The sequence below is a fragment of the Nothobranchius furzeri genome, chromosome 5 (assembly GCF_043380555.1).
Source record: "Nothobranchius furzeri strain GRZ-AD chromosome 5, NfurGRZ-RIMD1, whole genome shotgun sequence".
Taxonomy (NCBI): Eukaryota; Metazoa; Chordata; class Actinopteri; order Cyprinodontiformes; family Nothobranchiidae; genus Nothobranchius; species Nothobranchius furzeri.
The window spans coordinates 11,778,256-11,798,097 of NC_091745.1; the positions used below are offsets into that span (position 1 = coordinate 11,778,256).

The following is a 19,842-nucleotide window of genomic DNA, read 5'->3' on the forward strand; positions in this document are numbered from 1 at the left end:
ACAGTTCGAGGGTTCTAGAGAAAAGCTTCAGACCGGCCATCTGAGCGAAAGCCTGTTTAACCAGGATTTTGACACGTTGTCAAAACCTTAAACCTTTGTCGCACCTGCGAAGCTGAGAACAACAAGACAGTATCTGCAGTACAAGCTAACACAAACTCCTTCAGAGTTATTTTTAAGACGCTCCGTTTCATCTAACGTTGGGACCCGGAGACACCCCAGGACTGATTTGGTCGCATCGAGGTTTTTTCTACGAACCTGGTGCAGTGGAGTCGTCGGCTCCTGGACATCTCGGATCCAAACGGGGGTCTTCAGAACGGGTGAGGTAGAACACAGCGAGATAGCGTCTGTATGTGGTTTTGATAATAACACCTTTCTAGCTTATTTGCAAAACAAATTCTTTCCATCCAAAACTCAGATTTCTGAGATACGAAGACTCTGAATACATCATAGTCACACATAAGTTCCAGACACCATCCTTAGTTCCATCCACGCACAGTAAATAATAGTTTAACCAATTTGTCAAGTCTTAATTGTTTGTGAAATAAATTCTTAAATTTTATAAACCTGACTGTTTCTTGAATCCAACGAAGTGTGTACAATCCCTAAATGAATAAAAGAATCCTAGAATCTTCTGACTAAAGCAATAAGACCAAACAGGTGATATTCTAGTTAAATAGAGTATTGCTCAAGTAGTGTTAATAATAGAACCACTTTTCACTGATCTTTTTGCATTTAATAATATAAATAACTTTTAAAGCAATTCACTTAACCAAACATACTGTTTATCTAACATTACACAGAATAGTTACTCTTCTTTTTTAGTTGCTGCAAGTGTTCAATGTTGTGTTACTGCCACCTTTTGGAGAAAAACACAATTGCAATCCTTTTTCTAAAAGTTGTGGTGTGTGTGTGTGTGTGTGTGTGTGTGTGCGTGCGTGCGTGCGTGTGTGTGTGTGTGTGTGTGTGTGTGTGTGTGTGTGTGTGTGCGCGTAACACAAAATAAGTCATCTTAGATCTGAATGAATTAAACGCAGGCTCAAAATAAGTTATGATAAAAGGACGAACAACTAAGTCCTTCAGGGGTACTTCTGAGTTAAAGAATGCTCATGAAATACGTGTGTGGAGTAACCAGGTAGGTAGGTTTTAACGTTGCAAATGTGCAACGCCTGCCTCCAGAGGGTTAAAAGAGTCCACTGATCTGAGGCTCAGGGGGAGAGAGTTCCAGGGTGTTTCTCAGTGCCAAGCAACCTCGCGTTGATGTCTTGGTCCCACCCCGGTTGCTTGATTAGGAGATACGTCGTCAGGAACCGCCAAGGCATGTTCAAATGTTCATGTTCTACCGAGGCATCTGTTCTCCGTTTGTTAGCCGTTTAGCTAGCTGAGCAAGGATACACAGGATTTAATTTAACCAATATATACACAATTTCAAAAGTAAAAAGCTCCTTGTATATTTATATTGAAACGTAAACGTATGAAATATAATGTTATCTCCCGTGTCACGTGATGCAATTCTTCCATTTAACCGTTTTCTTTGACCAAGGAAGGACAGTGTCCTCAGCAACGCGCCTGGCCTGGCAAGACATCGCCTTGCCAGGCCAGGCGCCTTGACATTGAGAAACACCTCCGAAGTCTGGGGACCACAGCAGCAGATGATCTGTCACCTTTGGCCTTTAGCCTGGTGCTGCACCACTCAAACCCCTCTACCTCTCTTTTTGTCTTTTTCTACAGACTTTCTGATCAAAACACTTCCCCCTTTCCCTTCCACACTAAAACTACTACTTCCAGTTCAACATGCCAAATAAATCAAAAGAAAAAACAAGTTGAGTTTGTTTTAGAAATGCTTCATTGATGAACAGTGTAACATACATAGAAAAATACCTTGTATGATCTGTAACAACAAACATAAATACAGGTGCCTTCTGTAACAATCGCACCATAAATACCTCAATTAGGAAAAGAAGGGGGAAAAAAACATAAAATCTTCACAAATAAGGTGCTGCACTTACTTCTAAACTCCAAATAAAGCAGAAACAACAAAACTCACTAACTCAAAAGTGCTCATAATGTTCTGTAAGTATCATAAAACCAGAACTCTTGTTTTAAACAGCAAAACTCAACTTTAACAGATCTCTGCATTTAGTGAGTACACACATACCTGAAGAAAGACCGAAAGAACAACTCGGCCACTCCCGTCACTTCAACACAAAACATGTTCAACAAACTGAGTTTTAGAAAAATATCAAAAATAAAGATTTGTGCCACGACTCTGTTCTTGAGTTGAATTACTTCCTAGAAACGTTGAACCTGACCAGCTTCTCATGATGTTGCTGATTAAAGTTTTAGCAGCCAGCTTAATGAGCCATGACCGGAGAGAATTTCATGGCACAAACTACCTGATCATTCTTCCTGTTGAATCTCAGAGCAGCAGCTGACCTCCTTCTGCTCCTCATCCAACAAAATCTTCAGTGCATCACAAAGAACGGGTGAACCAGGGCTTTGGCAGCTGAGATCCGATCACGAGGACTGAATATCAAAAGTTTCTGCAGATAAAAATATGTTAAATGCTAACAGTATCACTGTGACTTCAAACGCTACAGTTCCTCTTGACTGGGACTGATCCGTTTTACTGTAAAATGCTCAGATTGTAGAGGACACACACGGCGCTGAATTAGAGAAATGAAAACACAGATGAGCTTACAGACAGCAGGTCGTTCCCGTCTGAGTCCAGGTTGGGCAGCAGCTTGGTGCAGGCCCCTTTTGGTCCCCAGCTTTCTGAGTAAGTGATGGGACTGTCCCGAGGCCAGTCGTCCTCGCTGGGCAATCCAATCAATCTGAGGAAAGAACAGGGATTGAACGATCAGCTGCACAGATCCAGGCACGACCGACAGTAACAATATCAGATGGAGGCTGAAATAAAAGCACAAAAGGACAAAAAGACATTTTGGTTTCAGTAGAAGACAAGAATTAGGATTTAATACTTTAAAGTTGATGGAAAAATATCTTCTTTTTATTACTTGTAATAATTAATTTTTCAGTAAAGGACAAACATAATAGAAGACTATTTCTGAAGAAATATTGAACAGTGCTAATGCTAACGCTGCTGGCCAAAACTCTATCTTTCTAATGATCCAAAGGAAAACAAAATATCAACGTTTTTATAAATAAACTGTGTAAAAAGTGTCAAGAAAACCAATCCCAACATAAAATGTCAAAGTTGCTGTCTGTGGCTCATTAAGGCTAATATTGTACTTGTATAAATAACTTCAGCCCCAAATCTACTTTTTGCTGATAGGCTGTTTAAATAAATGTCTAATAATGCTGTAGAAATGTGTGGTCATTATTTTGGCATCTTCAGGTTAAAATTTTGCCTTACATTGAATTTGAATCAGCCATGATGTTTAGCTAAGAGGTGCCAGCCGGCGTTGCCGGGTGCACTGCACTGGACTGCAGCCTCCAGCTGGTTCAGCCACTCGTGAGAATCAGAATCAAAAGGTTTTTGTTGCCTTGCGTGTGAGAAATCACAACATTAGGAAATTGCTGCGGTACTTGGTGCAAAAAAAATAAAAAATTTAAAAAAAGCAGAAATAAGAATGTAAGCACTATAAAATAATAACAGGGAGGCAATAATTAGAGAAATGGCTACCCAATACAAGACAGTGTAGGTACTGATCAGAGCGGAACAGTCAGGTGCAAACACAACACAGGGTCATGTGACTGCAACAAAGCGACTGGAGTGGGCAGCCCTACAATTGTCAATCATGACAGTTCATGCCAGATGAGAGCGAGTCAAAAAGACTACTCAGGGTGAGACGGGTCAGCTGTGATCCAACCTGCATGCCTCAGGTGTACAGGTCCTGTATAGAGGGGAGTTTGCAGGCAATGACCTTCTGAGCAGAGCGTACAACACTCTGCAGCCTCTTCTTGTCCCTGATATTGGCTCCAGTATACCACACAGTGATTGAAGAGATGAGAATGGACTCAATGACTGCCTCGTCAACTGTGCTGGTAGGTTGAATTTCTTCAGCTGTCTCAGGATGTACATCCTTTGCTGGGCCTTTTTTGTGACAGAGGTGATGGTGGGCTCCCACTTGAGGTCCTGGGTGATGGTGGCGCCCAGGAAGCGACAAGAGTCCACCACCGATGTGAGCCGATATAAAATGATAAGGCTCAGAGCTGCTTGCCTCTTAAAAAAAACTTACTTTTCCCTTTCTTCTAGTGATTGGGTTGGAGAGAAAATCCTCCAGTGTGCTGAAGTTTCTCTGCTCTGACTAGGGATGGGTACCAATTCCCAGTACCTACGCATCGATACCATTACTTAACCATACACATTTTCGATACTTTTGAGTGTTTAATAATTTTTTGAATCTCAAATATGTATTTGTTCTCAATACATAACCATATTTGATAAATATCATGATAAATAACATACTAACTATTTTACCATTGTAGTGTTGTACAAAATTCTTCAATATGAAAACCTTTAACCACAACTGTTTCTAAATGATGCAAAAACAAAACCAGTTCCACGTACTCCTAATCCTCTTCTAAGCCCTCTGAAATAACTCTGATGAGGAGACCATGTATTATACACTACAAATGAAACTAAAGCCAACTTCGATACCATACAACAGATTGTATTTTAATATTGTGGTGATTCACTAACTAAACCCAGCTCTATGTACTCCCTTTCCTTCTGGACAAACTGTGTAATGGGTAGGTCTTTGTAGTTTTAAAGACTGCAAATTAAACCAAAGCAAACATCTTTGCTGTGAACTCAATTTACTGTGCATCCTCATTCCTTTTGCCGTTCTTTTTCAAACTGTTGGTTTTTCCCCACTCGGACGTTGGAAATTCCGAGGAGAAAACGAACGCACCATTAGCTGATAGCAATGTCAACGCAAGCTAATATATCAAGCTAACGTTATCTTAAACTGTTTATTTTGCTGCTGGAGTAGAGCAAGACAATGATGCCTCACACTTAGATCATTGTCGCTGTTTTCATCATCACTCAATCGCCCATTGCATTTAGCTTTAAACATTGCATTAACTTTAAAGCGTATTCGCTTTTTTCTAGTTGGAATTTCGGAGTTCCGAGGAGAAAACAAATGCACCATTAGCTGAACGGAAGCTAAAATATCAAGCTAACGTTATCTTAAATATTTCATTTACCTACCGGAGCACATTAAGATGATGTTGCCAGATCATTGTCGCTGGTTTCATCATCACCAGCTACTCATCCCACTTAGTGAAGTGGACCCAAACTTCTGAGTGCTTCCTCTCTGCCATGCAAGATGCTTGCTCTGTTTACAGCTCGCCCACAGTGACCGAAGATATTACGTTCTTTTGCCGGTGCTGTCGTCTATCTTGGCAATTTGCTGTCTCGCAAGTTCTCGTTATGAAGGACAGGTACCAAAACAAGGCACCGTTTCATATGACGTGAATCGGTACTCAGTCGGCATGGAATTTGGTCGGTGCCTTAAAAAGTACCAAATTCCATCTCTACCTCGGAGTTGCTGCCTCAGCACCACACTCTCAATCCACCTGGCAACACCTCCTTTAGGTGCAATCTTCACACAGGAAGTGTGGGTGGATTAAGACTTTGTCAGGGGGCAACTTTTACTTTAAGATCATCATGATAACTTAGAATCTGTGTGTCTAACTCCCTGGCAGCAAGCCCAATGGGAGACTGACAGGAACTCAAACTAAAACTGAACCTCAAACAGCTGCTGGGTTAAAACCAGAAGTGGCGTTAAAAAAAACTTCTGTGAGTAGCAGAAGGCTCTGATGGTCATATGGGTGAAATTGTATGCTCCTACAGGGTTTATATAGGAGATATGGTTAATAGTCTGTGTTTGATATAGCACTTTCTAGGGTTCTACAAGATGACCATTGACACATTGCACAAGGAGGGCAAGACACAAAAGGTCATTGCAGAGGCTGACTGTCCACAGAGCTGTGTGTCCAAGCACATTACGGTAATACACTCTTTTTCCAAAGTCAAGTTTTGACCCATGCAATTTTTAACCATCCAAAAATAATATTACGCTATATTAAATTGACACTGGTTGAGCTCTAGGACCAAGGGGAAAAACAACCGTTTGTGTTGAAGCCTGTTTCCCATTAGAGCATACTGTAAAGATACCTACCCCCCCGTGCCCCCCCCACTTCTAAAGTGAAAATTACGTCCATGATAGAGAAGCAAAGGGAAGGACAAGATGTGGTACAAAAAGCGTACAAGCAATGGAGATGACCACCCTGGAGAGGAGTGTGAAACAAAACCCATTCAAAGAGTGGGCTGCAGCTGGAGTCGGTGCTTCAAGAACCACCACACACGGATGTGTGCAGGACAGGTTTCTGCTGCATTCCTTGTGTCGAGACATTGTTGAACAAGAGACGGTGTCAGAAGCATCTCACCTGGTCTAAAGACAAACAAGACTGGACTGCTGCTGAGTGGTCCAGAGTTATGTTCTCTGAAAGTACATTTTTAATTTCATTTGAAAACCAAGGTCCCAGAGTCCGGAGGAAGACAGGAGAGCCACATAATCCATGTCACTTGAGGTCCAGTGTAAAGTTTCCACAGTCAGTGATGGTTTGGGGTGCCATGTCATCTGCTGGTGTTGGTCCATTGTGTCTTCTGAAGTCAAAGGTCAACACAGCCATCTACCAGGAAGTATTAGAGCTCTTCATGCTTCCTGCTACTGCCCAAATTTATGGAGATGCAGATTTCATTTTCCAACAGGACTTGGCACCTGCACACAGTGCCAAAGCTAACAGTACCTGGTGTAACCCTAACCCATGGTACTGTTGTTCTTGATTGGCCAGCAGACTCACCTGACCTTAACCCCGTAGAAGGGTATTGTGAAGGGGAAGATGAATACGCCAGCGCCAACAATTCAGAAGAGCTGAAGGCCACGATCAGAGCAACATGGGCTCTCTTAACACCTGAGCAGTGCCACAGACTGATCGACTCCATGCCACGCCGCATTGCTGCAGTAATCCAGGCCAAGGGAGCCCTAACTATTGACAGCGCCATAGTCTCCCCCTCCCCTCACGTCAAGAGTCTGGGTGTCATCCTTGACAGCTCACTTTCTTTTCAGGCTCACATTAATAACTTAATTCGGTCAGCATACTTCCATCTATGTTCCATAAACCGTCTTCGCCCCTCACTGACCCCTCACACTGCCGCAATTCTCATCCACAGCCTCGTCCCCTCCCGTATCGACTATTGCAATTCACTTCTTTATGGTCTCCCCAACAAACTCCTTCATAAACTGCAACTGGTCCAGAATTCAGCAGCCCGTATTATCACCAGAACCCCTTCCTTTCACCACATCACCCCGGTTCTCCAGCAGCTTCACTGGCTCCCAGTTAAATTCAGGCCCACCTTCAAAATTCTCCTCCATACATTCAAAGCAATCCATAACCTCTCTCCTCCATATATCTCAGACCTTATAAGTATTCACACCCCATCCCGTTCTCTCAGATCTTCTTCCTCCATCTATCTTGCGGTTCCTTCTGCCCGTCTCGCTACCATGGGGAGCAGAGCTTTCAGCCACACTGCTCCCCGTCTCTGGAACTCACTTCCCCCAGACATCAGGAACATCGACAGTTTTACCCTTTTCAAAACAAAACTCAAAACACACATGTTTAAATCTGCCTACAACCTCTGATTTTATTGAACTTTTTCTCTCTTTGTTTTTTCTTGTTTGGGTTTTATTATTGTTTTATTGTATTTTATTAAGTATTTTCTGTCAAGTGACCTTGGGTGTTCTGAAAGGCGCTTTTAAATAAAATGTATTATTATTAACTAAATATAGAGCGCTGTACATGCTCATTCTTTTCATGTTCACACATTTTTGTAGGCCAAAATTTCTAAATTCCTTTTTTTTTTGCATTGTTCTTAATTGATATTCTAATATTCTGAGATACTGAATTTGAGATTTTCATTAGTTGTCAGTTATAATCATCAACATTAAAAGAAACATTTGAAATATATCAAACTGAGTGTAATGAATGAATCTAATGTACAAGTTTCACTTTTTGAATGCGATTACTGAAATAAATCAACTTTGTCGTGATATTCAAATTTTATGACCGGCACCTGTGTATATCAAAACGCCAGTTCAGTCAAATAATGGCAAACTATCTGTGGCCTGTTTATACTCTTGAGTTTAAACATCCTTAAAACCTCAAAGCTGTTTCAAAAAGCATCCTTGGTGCAAGATTTACACGCTACATCGAGTGAAAACGCCCTGGTGCTTCTTTTAACAGACAGAAATACTCACTCAAAGATTTTTTGCAGCTGCTGCACCTCTGTGTATCCCTTAAACAAAGGTCTGTAAAATACAAAAAAACAAGTCAAAAGTTCAATTGTTTTCATCTTCAGTTTGGCATCCCTAAAAATGTTGCACTTCTAAATTCAAGGTGATCTTTCATCATCAGATATTTTTCTTTTTCTAACCTCAGGAGTAAAAGCTCAGCGAAGATGCAGCCGGCGCTCCACATGTCCACAGAGGACATGTAGACGGAGTTAAGCAGCACCTCAGGAGCCCGATACCACAAAGTCACCACCTGAGCAGTATCAGGGGACTGATGAGAGATGTACACAGGTGGGGGAGGGAAAAAATACTTTCAGTTACGATCATGGCTACAGGTAACCCTTACACCTGGTGTGAGAGCAACGTTGAAAGTGTGCAGACGGGCCAGTCCAAAGTCTGCGATCTTAACTTCTCCGTTGTTGCTGACCAGGATGTTTTCTGGTTTTAAGTCGCGATGCATCACAAGGTTTGTGTGGAGGAAGTCCAATCCTCGCAGCAGCTGCAGCATCACATTCTGAGAGTTGCAACATGACAGGAAATGTTATCCTTCAATCATCAAAACATGTACAACCAAAGTCCGACCGGATCAAGAGCCCAGACCTTTATAGAGTCGCTGCCCAAACCAGAGGCAGGAGCCTTGGACAGGTAGGTGGACAGGTCCTGGTCAATGTACTCCAGGACCAGAGTCAGGTCCAGAGCCAAGCCCAAAAACACAGCAGATACGTCCAAAAGCCTGAGTAACAAACAGGTCAGAATGCTCAAAGCTCTGAGGGTCACTTTTAGTAAAAATGTCCGACATGCAAATGAGAACAGATAAAAAAAACTAACCGTAAGAAAGCAAATAAAGTATGTTAGACTGGTCCAGGCATTCTTCTAATAAAGTGATTTTGACTATTTTCTACTGGATTAAAGTTAAATGTTGTTTTTCACATTAAAAATAACCATTCGATGACTAAAATATGTTTCTTTCTTTTTAAATTTGCACAATTAAAAGAACATGATGGCGGCTCAAATTTGATAGCTAAACCTTAGTTAAGAAAATATGAACTAAAAGGTCTAACTGATCAGTATATTCCAAATATGTTTTAGTAAAACCTTACATTTTAACTCGTTTTTAGTTTAATCTGGAACTCAAACTATTTATGTCTAGACTTCTTATATTACATATCAGTCAGCTGCAGACATTCTGTGCCCATATTACAACTTTTGAATGGGAAACCACTCTTTAATGTCAGTTTGTAATATAAATGGCTTTGTTTTTAGGGGAGCAGCACTGGAGCTAGAAACGTCAGACAAAAGGCTGGCCCCGTTACTGGATACAGACTGGACTCCTATCAGGTAGAGCTGGAGGAAATGATGCTGAAACAAAAAACTGATGACCATAAAAGACAAAGCATCCTCACCAGTGGAGCTTTATCCTACGGGATGCTCTGTTGTCGTAGCAACTGGTTCAGAGAATACCTCCTGTCATACCCTGATACACTCCGTACAAGAATTTGTCTCCCAAAGCTGTAGAAAATATTGCACCTTTTTGCACCAGTTAAGTCATATTTGCAGTTATTTTGCTACGTCTGCATATTCAAAATCATAGAACATCGTTCTTGGATTTAGCATCCTTTTAAATTTAAAGCTGTATTCTTGTATTTTTGTTGCTGCAGCAAAGATTTCCCAGGAAGTAATCCATCCATCCAATATCAGAGTCATTCTTGATACACAAGGAGCAACTTCTGAGGCACAGAAACCCCACAGGTTGTAGACTGCCTTATATAGAAATTAGTCTGACAGGAAAATGCTAAAAAAAATTAATGATGGGGAAAAAAACTCAATACTGCAACAGCAAATGCGTATAAAACACCAAATAAGAACAGTTTGACTTATCAGAGTACATTCAAACATTCAAAACAGTAAGTTTCATAATCCTACTTGACTATGTTTGGGTGATCGAAGAAGCCCACTTTGCGCAGCAGCGCCACCTCTCGGATCATGGAGGGAGGGATTCCGGTCCCCACTGCGCCAATTTGAAAGTTGAACTTCTTCACCGCCAGGAGGCGCTGTTTCTCCCCCAACTCCCTCGCCTTATAGACCTTACCGAAGGAGCCCTCACCGACCTCTGCCAGGAGCTCGTAACTCAGCCGTTCGGCGCAGAAGTTCATTTTCCTCCGAATTCAGCGTCAGAAAACCTGAACTTCACAAAAAGACGTCAATTTTAAGATGACAACCGCTAATAATGTCACGTTGTTGTGCTTTAGCAGCGGCGCGACTAAGCTAGCTCTTGACTTTACTGCTGTTTGCAGGTTAATGAGCATGTAATTAAATGTGTCTAAAAATAAGACAACCTGCATTAAGACTGCCTTGGTTTACCGAATAAACTTAGAAATACGCGGTTATTTACGCAGTGGGTTATTTTTTCGTTACCTCAGGCTGCAAGGAGCACAAATCGCACCGCCCGCTACCGGTAGAAAAATGGATCTGCATAATCCTCAAAAAAAAAAAAATATGAAGGCAAAAATCACACCCCTTTTTTTATTCACTGGCTAATCAGAAAGTCTAAAAACTGAATTATGGAGCTCAGCGTTTGCGCACGTGACTGCTGCAACAGCCGTGGTGCGTTCGGGAGCAGTCAGGATGTGTTTATAAACAAAACCAATAAGTGCTTTCTTGTTTTTCACGAGCCAAAACAACGGGACAAGTTTGATTACTGACTGCTCAAATCACCCAACACAGGCTCAAAGAGCCGCAAATAAAATGTTACATGTACATCACTGAAATAACTAAACAATCAAGTAGGATTTTTGTTTACAGCCATTGATCTGCTTCAAAAGGAAAATAACTTAAATGAAACAAAAAATAAAACATTCACACAAATCAAACTCAATCACTGTACTGATGTTTTGTGGTACCAAACAAGTGCAGGTAAAAATAAAGAGCTAAAAACTGGTTTAGTAACCATTTACCCAAACGGATTATTTCTGGTGAGCATGCTGAAGTACAGTACAGATAAGTACAGATACTCGAGTATCTTGTCATACAGGTTTCCCTTTTTTATCATTAGTATCATTGTAAGGCAAGTTTAGTTCCCAGTGTGAGTCTGAGGTGTAGTGTCCTGAACAGACATTCCCCATCACGCGCTCTGCGCTCCTCTGACCAAGGCCTGCTCGCTGTCCCTCGGTCTAGGTGTCGTACCCGTGGGGACCGGGCTTTCTTAGTCCTAGCACCGTTACTCTGGAACCAGTTGCCACCCTCAGTTAGGCTGTCCCCTTCTCTACCAGTCTTTAAGAATCACCTAAAAACACACCTCCTCCGCTTGGCGTTTCCAGAACATGCTTGATTATGGCCCTCTATTATTTTGAATCCATTCCACAGTTTTCATTGGTACTCTCAATCTATCCACTCAATACAATTGTGTCTCACACATTTGTATTTTACCGGAATGTTTCATCTATCTTGTAATTTCCATTTTGTATTTTGTAATTTGAATTTCTTTTATTGTTGATTTATTCAGTATAATTACTTACAACTGTACCATGTTCAGCGCTTTGGGCTTCCTGACAGGGTTGCGGAAGGCGCTTTATAAATAAAGCTTTGATTGATTGATTGATTGATTGATAGTGCTGCAGCATATTACTCATCATTTACTCCTCTTTCATTTTATTGTTAGAACATTTTGCTCTTTTGGCCAAGCTGATGGTATCCAGGTGGAGGTTACGGTTGAGAATGGCTGAGCCGCAGTTCAGAGCTCCTGCGAGGGCGCCGGTGAGACCACACAACATCACATCCTGGCCTGTGAAACATACACACCCAAAATCATTAGAACAAGCAGGAAAACAAGGCTATTGGTTGTATTAGGCAGAAGAGGACACACCTGTCAGATAGAGATTCTTCAGTGGAGTCTGAGGTCTTATCATAGTGCTGAACTCAGGGTGGAACCGAGCGATGCCGTGATCCACTCCGTAGAACTCCCCTCTGGGGGCAGCTATATAGTGTGCGTTTGTGATGGGGGTTCCAGCATCTATGTACTCAATCTGCACAAGAACATACCGACGATGGCAACCAGTAAATGAAATGTTTAGTCAGAAAAAGTTATTATTTTAATCACCTCTGAAACGTACAATCCTGGAAAAACCTCATCCAAATCATTAATGACTGCCTCATAACCCATCCACCAAATTGCCCTCTAGCCACCACCACCACCACCACCCCGCCCCTCTGTACATGCCCCTCTATGTGCACAAAGCCCGAGTTTTCGGCTTGGAGCAGCTGAACAGAAGAGGAGCCAGAGCCAGGCTGCCTAGTCTAACAGACGGTATGTTTAGTTTACATGTTCAGTTTAGAGTCCGGTTCTGTTCTTGTTGCCCGTTAGGTGACAGAGCTGCTGTCTGTGAACACAGCCTGTCCTCTGTTGACTGGCAGCTGCATGTTGCTAGCTGGCAGGGTCGAGGTGGGCTCTGGAAAATTTTGACTTATTGTTTGTAGGGTTTTCGCAGGTTGATGGTGGCACTGAGCTGCTGTGATTGTAAAGTTATGAAGAAACCAAGAAAGCTGAAAACTATCTCGATTTTCACCAGGGCCCGACCGACGTGCTTTTTTTGGGACCGACACCGATATGAAACTTTTAACAAAGGCCGATAGCCGATATAATGGCCAATATATCTCCCTCACAAAAAAAAGACATAAAAATAACAATTTTCTTCAGCTGAAACCCTTCATTCTCTGCCTTTTTGATGCAAACTTATTTCTCTATTACACACCAAAGAACTGTCTCCATAACTCACTCGGGTTTCCAAGTAATGCAAATAAGATTTATTTAGCAGATTTCAAAAACAACAGAACACACAAACACAAGTCACAGCATAAATCTAACATTCAAGTTTTCTCTTGTAAACTGTGGTTTCCATAAACACATTTTAACTTAAAGGGATATTCGTAGGTGGTCATTGTTTTGGCATTTTAGTGCATCTTGTTTAAAATTTAAAAAATCAGACTAAATTATGCATTTATTGCACCCTCTTCAGGTTAAATGTCTGCACTACATCAAGTCTGAGTCGGCCATGGCCAACTCTGGTCCTCGAGGGCTTCTGTCCAGCACGTTTTAGCTGTTTCTCTGCTTAAACACACCTGGTTTGAATCCGCTGGTGATTGACAGGCTGCTGCAGAGCGTGATGAGCTGATGAACAGGTGATTAGTCTGGGAAAACAACTAAAACATGCTGGATAGCGGCCCTCAAAGGCCTGGATTGCCCATCGCTGTGATAATGAAAAAAAAAAAAGGAAATAAACACATCAGAGATGTTCCAATCCTTTACCTTGTCTCTTGTGATCTTTGGATAAACATCCAGCACCACCTCCAGGGCCGAGTCAATGAATGCTTGTTTCAGGTCCTTGTAGTCGGGCCCTCTGTTCCCCACTTTGCCATCCTTCCACTCCTCAAACCACTCGTATTTAGCAAAACTCACCAGAGTCAAAGTGGACTTTCCTGAAGGGAAGAAGAAAACGAGGCAGGTAAGATACGCTTTAGTGACACAATACACAGGTTACAGCGGGACTGCAGTTACACGACAAAATGAAATGACTCCAGGCCAAGTGTATTCACGTTAACCATCGTGTCATTGTACCTGGTGATCTCTCCTCCCAGGTTGGATCTTTAGCTGATGGAGAGGCAACAAACAGCAAAGGAACGTTTTTAGCAGCTTCTTCCCTCTTTTTACTCCTATATTCCGCTACCCTTTAATAAAAACAGAGAATTACGGTCATCTTTGGAAAAGTTCTGCACCACAAGAGGCAAAAGCTGCTAAAATATGTCCACTCTGAGGCTATTCTTCCAATAAAACCGTGCTGCGCTGAGCTTGTGATTTGCATTTTGAGATTACAGGACGGCAAAGGCTGTAGGCAGAACACGGAGACTTAAAATGGAAAGAAACTTACAGTTGATCAAAGTCGTTCTCTGCAAAGACCCAGTAGTTGTTTGCTTTCAGGCCCAGCTCCTCCTTGGTCCCATTCAGACCCACAAAAATACTCAAGCCGCTTTCGCCATGCTTCACCATGCCCAGCTGCCTCTGGATCGCTGCAAGGCCGTAAAGCAAAGATGACCAAAGCATCAGAAAACACACTGGAAAGATTGTTTTTGCACAAAACTGTTAATAAATGTGTTTAAACCGTTATAATACGGATTTAAAATGTCTTGATGTCTGACCTGGCATGGCCTGGAGCTCCTTGGGCAGCAGCTTCTCATAGGTGTTAAATATCCCAGCATCAGAAATGACCATAGGAGCGCGGATATGAACTTCCTCCTGACCTTTCAGCACGCTCACACCTGAAACCACAACTAAACACCGTCAAATCACTCGCTTTGTGAAATGCGTTAGGTGCAGGATGAATTCAAGAAGCCACGCCCACCACAAGCCTCCTTTTCCTGGTTGAATAAGATCCGGTTCACCTGGGCTCGAACCAGAACGGCACCGCCTGCCTTCTCGATGACGGGGATCATGTGGTAGGGGATCTGACTGGAGCCGCCTTTAGGATACCAGGCTCCATTCAGGTAATGAGTGGTCAGAAGGCTGTGCATGGCAAAGCTGGCCTCTTTAGGAGCATTACCTTCACGTCCAACACAGGGAATAATAAAACAGTCAGCTGCACGCTCGGATCTGTCACCAGAAACAGAAAAACAGCGGTATACCGTAGGTGCCAAAGATGTAGCTGAAGACTGCTCTGAGGTCCTTGTTCTGGGTCAGCTCACCGACCACATCGGCCAGTGTGCGGGGGGCCATTTTGAAAAAATAAGACAGGTGTTTGACGAGGCCGGTGTAGATCAGGAACTTGGCCAAAGGGAGGGGCAAGATCTTCAGCATAGCAAGAAGCCAAACCCCATTACCAGTTTTCTAAAGACAAAACACAAGATAGTCGGGACAAGGTGACAAAAACATCCTTTTATTTTCTCACAGTAATCTGTTGTTTTGTTTCGGGAGTTCATCAGACCCCGCTTCCAGGAAGTGTAAATAGTTGTTGGGACACTGGCCGTTTGCATTCATTCATGGGTCTGCATCAGAAAGATTTATCCTCTTGGTCCTACTACACTTTTCCTCCTCCTAGTGATGTTTGTGTGGCAAAAACCAGACAGAAAAATGCTCCACGAATCAGGACGACACTGCATGCAAACACACTCGGTGTCCATTGTATTCATGCTTCCATGTCTGTTGAACTGTGCTGCTAACTCCACTAGAATGCCATCATTCTTTTTCTTTTTTTTATCATTTTCATCTCAATAAAGATTAAAACAAAGCTTTGAAGGAATGCACGGTTGATGCCACAGTTCACGCTTGGGATTTAAATAAACATTACATTTTTAAATGTTAAAGGCTCCTGTGGCTACCTGTAAACTTCAGAGTCAAGTTTAAAATCCTGATTTTTGTTTTTAAGGCCATGAACGGTCTGGCTCCGGATTACCTGTCTGATCTTGTGACTCGTTATGTGCCAAACCGGGCGTTGACATCTGCTGATTGCCTGCCGCTCTGCGTTCCAACAATGAAATACAAAACGCGGGGGCGGCGTGCTTTTGTCTACGCTGCTCCGACACTCTGGAATGCTCTTCCTCTTTCAGGGAGGCTGGCACCATCCCTCCTCCGGTTCAAGTCGCTACTTAAGGCTCACTTTTACGACCGGGCATTTTAAAATCCCTGACTTTTATTATTTTACTATGTGTCTTTTTATTGACCGTGATTATCTGCCTTGTTGTGTATTTTATTGTTGACCGTGTTTTGTTTTTATGTTGTGTTTTTATTTTTTATTCTGTACAGCACTTTTGGTCGGCTGCCATGCCGTTTTTAAATGTGCTTTATAAATAAAGTTGGTATGGTGACTCTTTTGGGTAAACCCTGACAACATGATGAGCTACACGCTGCTGACCTGTTAGAATTCTGCGACCCTAGCGACTGTCCAGAACATGTGCGATATCTGTAAGACTGACAGAGGTAAAGCTACGTTTGTGTTTGCTAATGTCAATCAGCAGTGGGCGGTCATCTTGAAAGGGGTTGATGAACATCCCATAATTCAGGGTATCTGCAGGTTTAAGGGAGCCAAATTTAAGACTTTTTAAGACCTTTTTTAAGGCCACTTTGAACAAATTTAAGCTATTTTTTCTAATTAAATTTAAGCTATAATTTCCAGCTATTGCCTGATTAGCCATCTAGTTACCATTAAACTTGCACTTCCCCATGGCGCAAGCTCCCACTAGCTTAACCAGCTAATGTGCTCATCTAAAAATAGTCCCCTTTCACAACCAACTGAATGTGTATGGTTCTGCTTACGCCAGCGTCATACACAAAAAATGCTGAACACCAACTAGAAATTCACAAACATTTTATAGAAATAAAAGAATCTTGTTTATTGGGTCTTTGGTCATTTAAGACCTTTGGAAACTGGATTTAAGGATTATTTGTCATTTTTAAGGATTTTTAAGGCCTTAAATTTGGAAAAGCAAATTTAAGACTTTTTAAGGACCCGCGGATACCCTGTACTTACTTTCTGAAAGTTTTGTTGAAATTCATTCAGTGGTTTATGAAATATCTGCAAGGAATCTAGCCTACATTAAGAAGCACCTTCCACCTCGTAGGTGAATAAGAAGATAGATGCACTAAAATGACAAGTGCAGTTAGTAAAAGTGGGAGGATCTTTATCTGTGTGTGTGTGTCAAAGTCACACACACACACAGATACATGTTGTGTAATCCTGCAGCTGGGGGTCTGATTCAACAATATCAGCTGAAATCAAAGTGCGGCATTTAAACACAAAGTTTATTCAGGGAAAGGGCGTCTGAATGTTGAGTCAGTGAGTGAACTAATTCATATCGTCAAAAGCGTGCATGCTAGGTTAGCTGGTGACTCTGAATTGCCCTTGAGTGTGAGTTAGTGTCAAGGTCAAGGTAACTTTATTAATAGCCCAGGTTACACACACAGTCACAAAACACACACATCAATAAAAATTATAAACAATAAGTGAATAAAAATAATATAAAATAGCCACACCAGACTCAATTCTCATTAACGTTACTGCCTCGGGAATAAAGCTCATTTTATACCTCTTGGTCCTGCACCTTGGCACAATAAATCTCCGTCCAGATGGCAGGAGAGTAAACTGGGCATGCAGTGGGTGTCCCGTATCCCTAACAATAGCTTTAGCAATTCTCTCTACCTGTCCACTGTACAGCTGCACCACACTTTTCCCTGGTTTTCCAAGCAGACGACCCGTGTGCGAACAGTTGTGTGACTCCATTTAGTCCTGGATGGACCGGAGACCTGTCCAGAGAGTCCTCTGCTTCTCATACGGTGGAGACAGACACCAGCCACCTGCGACCCTAGCGACTGTCCAGAACATGTGCGAGTGAGCTGAAGGATCCTACCTTGACCAATCTCAAGTACTCATCGATGGCCTTCTCCTCGCCTGGGAAACACTTCTTCAGCTCCTCGGGGAAGCGGGTCTTGCCACTGTAAATGGGGTAGCAGCGGCGGTTTTCTGGAGGTCCCAGAACAATGTGGTCAAATGGGTTCTCCAGAGGTGCCCACTGCAGCTGCCCATTGGTCATCTGGTCCAACACGCAGCGAAAAGGCTTGTGGTCTAACAGCTCACCGACGTAGTGGATCCCTGTGGTTGAACAGCACAGCAACTGTTAGTCAGGACTGACTTTTGTGTTCTTATCAACTTCTGGGTGATAAAAAAAGGAGAATTTCAATACAGGACATAAACTTGCATCCTGTCTGCGTTTGTTTACAAAAACCTGTCTTACTAGAAAAATCATCATCAGCTTTGAACTTTAAAAGAAATCAGTTATGCGTCTTCTCACCAACATCAAATTCAAAGCCTTTCTCTGTGAACGTGTGGCAGCATCCCCCGGCCCGACTATGCTGCTCCAGAACCAGAACTTTCTTTCCAACTTTAGCCAGAAACACAGCCAGTCCAAGGCCACCAATGCCACTCCCAATGATGATTGCATCAAGATTTTCTGGTACTTTGGAGGCCAGGAAACCTAAATTAAATCAGGTAAAACAAAGTTAAAACAAGAAAACTTCACCTATAAAGATACTATTTTTTTTTCATTGCGTTACATATATTTGGATTATTTTTCACATGACAGTATTTTTATTCCAATTCTCTGATTAAATCAAGATCCATTTATACCAAACGTTTTATTTCTAATTGTTTAAGTCCAAAAGATAGGAAACATGTTTACTGCTAGGATTAGGTCTGCGCAGCCGAACTTTTAAACAGCTCACTGTCGTTCACATATCCTACACACATTTACGCAGCTAAACGTCACGCACCTTGCTTCAGCACTTTATTTCTCTCTTTTTTGTCGAAAACCATCTTTTTTAACGGTTCACGACAGTCCTTCTCGAAGGGATTTGGTCCGGAGCTGCCGAAGACATGTTTTAAAACAAATACCACTAAAAATATTAAAATAATGGCTACTACCGCAAACATTTTATCCCCTTTCTGAAGGAGCTGTAACCGGGATGACAGCTCCAGCTACTGTGGGTTCATTTCCTCATGGGCTAGACAAAATACCACCTATGCTCGTTCAGCCAACCACAGCCGTAGCTTTATGTGACGCGATTTATTTGGACCAATCAACAACTGTAAAGAGAAAGTCGCTTCCCCGCTGCTTGTCCGTTCACTACTTCCTGATCAGTTCTCGTGAACCAGCGCCCTATCTAGTAAACGAGTGGGCATGTCGAACAGCCTTTATAAAAGGAAACTCGCCCTAGAAAATAAACACCTTCGAGTGTTTTTAAACAAAATGAGCGCTACAGAGTATTACATCACTTGGTTTGACTTTTAAAAAGTTTTCAGTTCTATTTAGCATAGCTTGATTAAAAAAATAAACGTTTTCGTTTTGGTCATGAAAACCTTATTAAAACAAAACTCGAGCGGTTCCCAAAGTTAGGGAGTCACTAAGATGGAATCAAATAGAACTGACATGGGGCAAAGAATCCTAAAATAATATTTTCCTCACTGTTTTCATTCTGCCATTGTTGAACTTTTAGGCTGTGCTTATATTGACCAACATGAAATATTTAGGGTTGCAAGTTTAGGCCGTATTTTTGGATCCGGAGCCAATATAAACGGTAACCTTAAACCTTGGCCACTGCCAAAACAAAAGCCTCAAACTAAAAATCAGAAACATGCAACTCTGTTGTCATGCAAACAGATCAGTGAAAAGTGGTTTGCAACTTCTACATTTCACCTTTAATTAACGCTCTCTTAAATAACAAACTACAAATAACTTCACAGCAACTGCTAGATTTTATTTTATTTTGCTTAAAAGAAAAAAAAATATCACCTCCATCTTCTCATTCATTTCCTGCATCACAACACCGCAAGACTCACCTTTTTTAAACATCCTTTAGCACACGTTTTACACGAGAAACCCCAACAGGAGTGCTTCCCCACTCATCACCATCCACCCTGCACGTGTTGCCAGTCCAGACCGATTTCACAGGCCCAGCTCCAGATTCTGACCATAAAACCTCACCCCC

General features: G+C 42.0%; 2 protein-coding genes across 3 annotated transcripts; both read right to left on the minus strand.

Annotated features, from left to right (window-relative positions):
• Positions 1–2,316: 2,316 nt before the first annotated feature.
• On the minus strand, positions 2,317–10,814 carry cdk21 (cyclin-dependent kinase 21). Of its 2 annotated transcripts, none has more exons than XM_015948834.3 (8): positions 10,734–10,814; positions 10,242–10,503; positions 8,919–9,051; positions 8,665–8,832; positions 8,462–8,571; positions 8,286–8,336; positions 2,699–2,831; positions 2,317–2,540 (listed from the first exon to the last, which is right to left on the minus strand). In XM_015948834.3, the coding sequence occupies exons 2-8, from the start codon at positions 10,469–10,471 to the stop codon at positions 2,463–2,465; spliced, it is 903 nt and encodes a 300-aa protein (XP_015804320.1). In that variant the 5' UTR covers positions 10,472–10,503; positions 10,734–10,814; the 3' UTR covers positions 2,317–2,462. The 2 variants fall into 2 exon arrangements, with proteins under 2 accessions (XP_015804320.1, XP_015804321.1); XM_015948835.3 differs by having other exon boundaries at positions 10,242–10,498; positions 10,734–10,813.
• A 439-nt stretch (positions 10,815–11,253) lies between these two features.
• Positions 11,254–18,968, minus strand: retsat.2 (retinol saturase, tandem duplicate 2). Its single transcript, XM_015948831.3, has 11 exons — positions 18,628–18,968; positions 18,150–18,332; positions 17,709–17,950; positions 14,991–15,192; positions 14,711–14,908; positions 14,508–14,627; positions 14,240–14,378; positions 13,930–14,039; positions 13,621–13,790; positions 12,181–12,340; positions 11,254–12,099 (listed from the first exon to the last, which is right to left on the minus strand). The coding sequence occupies exons 1-11, from the start codon at positions 18,785–18,787 to the stop codon at positions 11,951–11,953; spliced, it is 1,833 nt and encodes a 610-aa protein (XP_015804317.1). The 5' UTR covers positions 18,788–18,968; the 3' UTR covers positions 11,254–11,950.
• Positions 18,969–19,842: the final 874 nt, after the last annotated feature.